The sequence below is a fragment of the Polyergus mexicanus genome, unplaced genomic scaffold (genome assembly GCF_030449975.1).
Source record: "Polyergus mexicanus isolate NDT 795.1 unplaced genomic scaffold, iyPolMexi1.0 SCAF_6, whole genome shotgun sequence".
In the NCBI taxonomy this organism is placed as follows: domain Eukaryota; kingdom Metazoa; phylum Arthropoda; class Insecta; order Hymenoptera; family Formicidae; genus Polyergus; species Polyergus mexicanus.
This window is the reverse complement of record NW_027223326.1, coordinates 11,519,381-11,524,017: the sequence shown is the minus strand read 5'-3', so window position 1 is coordinate 11,524,017 and position 4,637 is coordinate 11,519,381. Positions and strand designations below refer to the sequence as shown.

Sequence of the window (4,637 nt, the reverse complement as noted above, 5' to 3'; positions counted from 1 at the left end):
TTGATACCACTGCTTCGATAACAGATAAATTCTCGAAGATTTATCATCAATATCTTAAAAAGCCTTCTTGCAACTCGAAAGCTTTCTCAGCTACACGTCCATATATGAATAATTTTTATCCTCGAGATCAGCTGTCAGATCTTTCAAAGACATCCCGCGTAATTTCATGCGATTCATTACAATTACCGGGATAATAACGATCGCGTCCTGTTTTCGCTACCTGTTGCCGGGACATTAGATCGGAGAGCAGGTACACCTGTTAAGAAAATCTACAATATTGCAGCGGAGCGCGGATGGTAGGATTTTCCAACGAGCGCGCGCGCGACATGTCTCGTTGTATAAGCGGCATAGGGGCACGTCGTGCTTCCAGTTGGGGTGAATCCTAATACCCAGATAATGGGAAGTAATTGCGAGGGATCAGAGCGAGCGAAGCTACTCTCTCGGCTGTCGGGGACAACGGGATGCGTATAGAGAGAGTGAGAGAGGGTGGTGCCGGTACCGCGCTTCCCTCCCCCGCCCCCTCCTCCGACTATCCCACACCCCTCACTGCGTTTCCCTTCTCGCGCGCGGGCAAGGGATGCGGAAAGAGGACGAGGAGGAGAGGATATCGTAATCGTGTTATCGGGACGAAATCACAGACTACATTCTCGGATATACATCGGATATAGATGCGCGCATCGGAACCATGCCCTCGACGACGACGACGACGACGACGACGATCGTATGCGTGATATTCATTCTCAACAGGTGAGGGGACAAAGAGGAAGAACGAGTTTATACATCGACGTTTATATTGATATTTCCTGCGTAGCTTTTTGAGCACTTTGAAAGAAAATGTGCTTCTTCGAAATGCGATGCGTCCGATTGGCTCGTCGTGATTACTTTCGCAAATGAAACGCGTGCGTCCGCGTGCTGCTTTGAGAATAAACGCGCGGGCGAGAGGGAAAGGTCGGCCTTTGATGCGCGGTAGGCAGGAAGATTCTATCGCGTTATTTGGAGAGGAAGAAAGGCGCCGGTCGACTAGCCAGGTAAGCTTGTAAACTAATGAGATCACGGGGGCCATTTATGACGTTTATTAGATTCCGTTAAGACGTCTATTATTACAGTGCGTAAATAAAGGGGGAGAATTCGCGCGCCCGTCGTGGGGGACGGGAGCGGAATGCGGCGAAAATAATGAAATAAAGGACAATGAAGTGGCAGGTACAATGGCCAATATAGAGAGTGTAGAGGACGAAGAGAGAGAAAGCGCGAGAGGAGAGCGAACAAGGCGCCGACGAGAGTACTCTGCGTTGATACCACTGCTTCTACGTATGGAAGGGGTTGATACGGCGACGAGGGGGTACAGGCGCGCTTTAGTTCGGCGGGCTAAATGCAGTGGGCGTGTTCCCCATTACTTTCATTATTTTCAGTCACCGGGGTTCGGCTATCGATGTAGTCCGGAATGTAGCCTCGTAAATGTGTAACATGTAGGCAAAAGTACCTTAATCTATATAGTATACGATTCAGCGGCATTTCTGCACTTGACCGATGCAAATCGATCGATCGAGAGCGCGATGATTTATCAAACAGGGTTGTGAGAGAGAGGAAGGGGGTGGGGAAGGGGGGGGAGGGAAGCGATATATCCGCATAAGATTAATTTAATCCGCTTGAAAGTGGAGTTAAGGAGGGGCGAGCGAATGGGTGCGTAGGGTGCGCGAGGGGTAAACTGTTAGTCTAACAAGCTGTCAAGACGTCGCCGCGTGTCAATCCGCGGCTCTCCAACGATCTCCCCGAGATAAAGCCGCCTAAAACCTTCAGCCGTCAACCTGGACGCGCGCGCGACGAGACTTTTCAATCGTCGACCGCACGTTTGACGCTTTTTTTTTTTTTTAGGCGACGAAAAATTCCTGCTTAATTGCGGACTCGCGAAACGAAGATCATATGGAGAGAAAAATCTGCGCGCGAGAGAGAAGGAAATGAAAGGAGAGGATACGTTCGTTGCGGAGACAACGGCGGCGTTTTACTGCCCACGTGCCGTTTAACTCGATCATAGTGGCAATCTGGCCTCGTTTCAACCTCCGGTTACTACGACGCTTCCGCTAACAAATAACATTGTCGTCGACCCTGCGGGGGCGTTCTGATTCGATTTGCGCACCGTGAAAGCGCGCCCGTGGAAAGGAGCGAGCGTGAAACGCGGGAGGCGAGAAGAGGGTGAGAGCGAGGGCGGCGAAAGCGAAGGGGATGAAAGCGCTCGTCGAGGAAAAAAATGCCGTTATCTCCGCTATTTCTTATCGGCAATTTTTCAACGCGTGTTGCATCGGCCGATTGTCTTTAGGTAGCAGTAGCGCGTGATTGAGCTATTTATACGTAAAAAATAAATAAAGACGCGATCCCCCGCGCGTCTCTTTCTCTTTCTCGGTACTTGGCGCGAGATCCCTATCTACGCGGCGTGTTTAAAAATAATTGCCGCGGTAGATTCGACGATAGTCACGGAGTTGCCCTCACCTTAGACGCTTCCTGGCCTCTCGAGTGGCTCTCGTTCCTACGATATAAAAGCGAACTCGTCCCTCTTCCGCCATCGGTCGAGAGGCCCCTCTCCCCGTCCACTCCATCACCGGCGTTTAAAGAAGTAAAGACTAAAGGTCCTTTACGTGTCGAGAGTCCGGGCTTCTTGCCACGGGACTCGAGATGAACCCGCTCGAAAGCAATCGAGGTTCAATGAGAGCGGACAGACCGGCTTAACACCCAGTTTGAAAAAGTAAAGAAACACATATTGCGATTACGCTGTAATTATTAGAGAAAAGATACCGAAATCTATTCCTAAATCGATAAATCTTTATCTCGCAGCAATTCAGTGCCGCAATTTATTGAGGCAAGTTTCATTTGCTTAATTTATTCATCAGAGAATAATTTATGTATTCATTGCTCATTTAGATACTAAATTGAAAACTTGAAAATCGTAGGGATTTTTCCCATCATCTTTGGCGAATTATAAAATCTATATAGCAATGATGAACAAAGATTTTCAAATCTGTTTTCTTTTCATTTTCTTTATCATGATTTTTAAGACGTTGGTTTTGCGAGCGAATCAGCCAGATTGATTCCGCTTAATCAATAGTAACATTTGCTCAAAGTTGGAAATAATATCGTCAAAACTGTGATACAATCCGACAGGGAACGACTTATATTTCTGTATGGATATAAATTTTTAGTTTAAACTATTAAGAATTTGAAATTCCGAAAAACAAAATGATATCTTAATTTTGATACTTTTTCCTGTTTGGTATCTCTATTATTCTTCTATATTACCACGCTATTAATTATTGATGCACAAAGTAGTATTTGAAGGATATACTTGGAAATATCTATTTAACATCTCTCTCTCTCTCTCTCTCTTTTCTTTTTCAGTGTTTACAGCATTTATATTTATTTTACGTTTTTTTTACAACTCTTGTATATATTATAATTATAATCGACAAACAGTGTAATCTTTCTCATATAACGGAAACAATTATTACGATTATAACTAAAGAGACAGAAATGCGCCCAGCCCGCGAAAAGGCGTGAGCCGTCTACACTCAAAAACAAGATTACTATATTAGCCTTTAAGTATTACAGAATTAGTCTTTGTGTATCGGTTTCCTTTTTTATAGAGAACTTTACTTGTAACGGCTTGAAACATTTATATCTCGTATCATTTCTCTCTTTTTTCTTTCTCTTTTCGCGCCATTAATAATATGGATCCTAACGAGTCTCTACGATTATATTTCGCGAAAAAACCGCAAGAATCTCAACTTATTAAAAATACACATCGCTCGCGGATGTTTTATTGTTGCTCGTCAATATTGTGCACACAAGTATATCTCTTCGTCGTTAGGTACCTCGTTTGTAAAGGGGTTGTTTTGTATAAGAGCGTTGTGTACGATACCTCTGTATAGAGGATTAGGCCATTAAACTACATCCTTTAAAGGATATCCAGGGAAGAGAGAGACGCTATCGAAAAATCTCTAAGTGTATATATATATATATTTTATGCATTAATAATTAAATGTCGGAAATATACGCGCTATTACGTATATTATATATATATATATATATATATATATATATATATATATATATATATATATATATAGTGTGTGTGCTTGCATGCCGTTCTCACAGGCATCGATCTCTCGCGATAAAAGTTTATTCGACCGAGAAATATTCAAGCCAGGATACATGAACATGCAAAAGGATACGATGCTAGGAAAGTGTCTCGAGATATAATCGGTTAATTAATACCTCTGGTTATCGCCGCAAAATATCGACGCTGATAATTAAAAGTACATTGAGTAAAATCTCGGCGGGAGCATAGTTGTTTTATATACGGGAAAGTCACGGTTTCAACAATATATAACATCGCTTTTTTCCTTTATGTTATACGCTCGCATGAAAATTTTAACATCCTCGCACGAAATAACAATTTCCCGATTTGTCTCTCTAATCTATTATAAATGCCACGAGTATCTGCGGGAGATCAGATATTAGAATATGCAGTTTTGTTCGCAATACGTCTACGGCAATAATAGAGCACGGCTTAAATCATATTCGATAAAATTGTTGCCCCAGTCTTGTCAAACGGTTTTCTCAAGTACTCTGCGTTGATACCACTGCTT

General features: G+C 43.3%; 1 protein-coding gene across 1 annotated transcript in view; it reads right to left on the bottom strand.

The window, feature by feature from the left end:
• Positions 1 to 3,067: 3,067 nt before the first annotated feature.
• Positions 3,068 to 4,637, bottom strand: part of Cdgapr (GTPase-activating protein CdGAPr) — an 8,568-nt gene continuing 6,998 nt past the window's right edge. The window contains exon 9 of the mRNA XM_070297976.1: positions 3,068 to 3,169. Within this exon, the coding sequence (XP_070154077.1) occupies positions 3,068 to 3,169 (102 nt within the window). The remainder of the gene's footprint in view (positions 3,170 to 4,637) is intronic.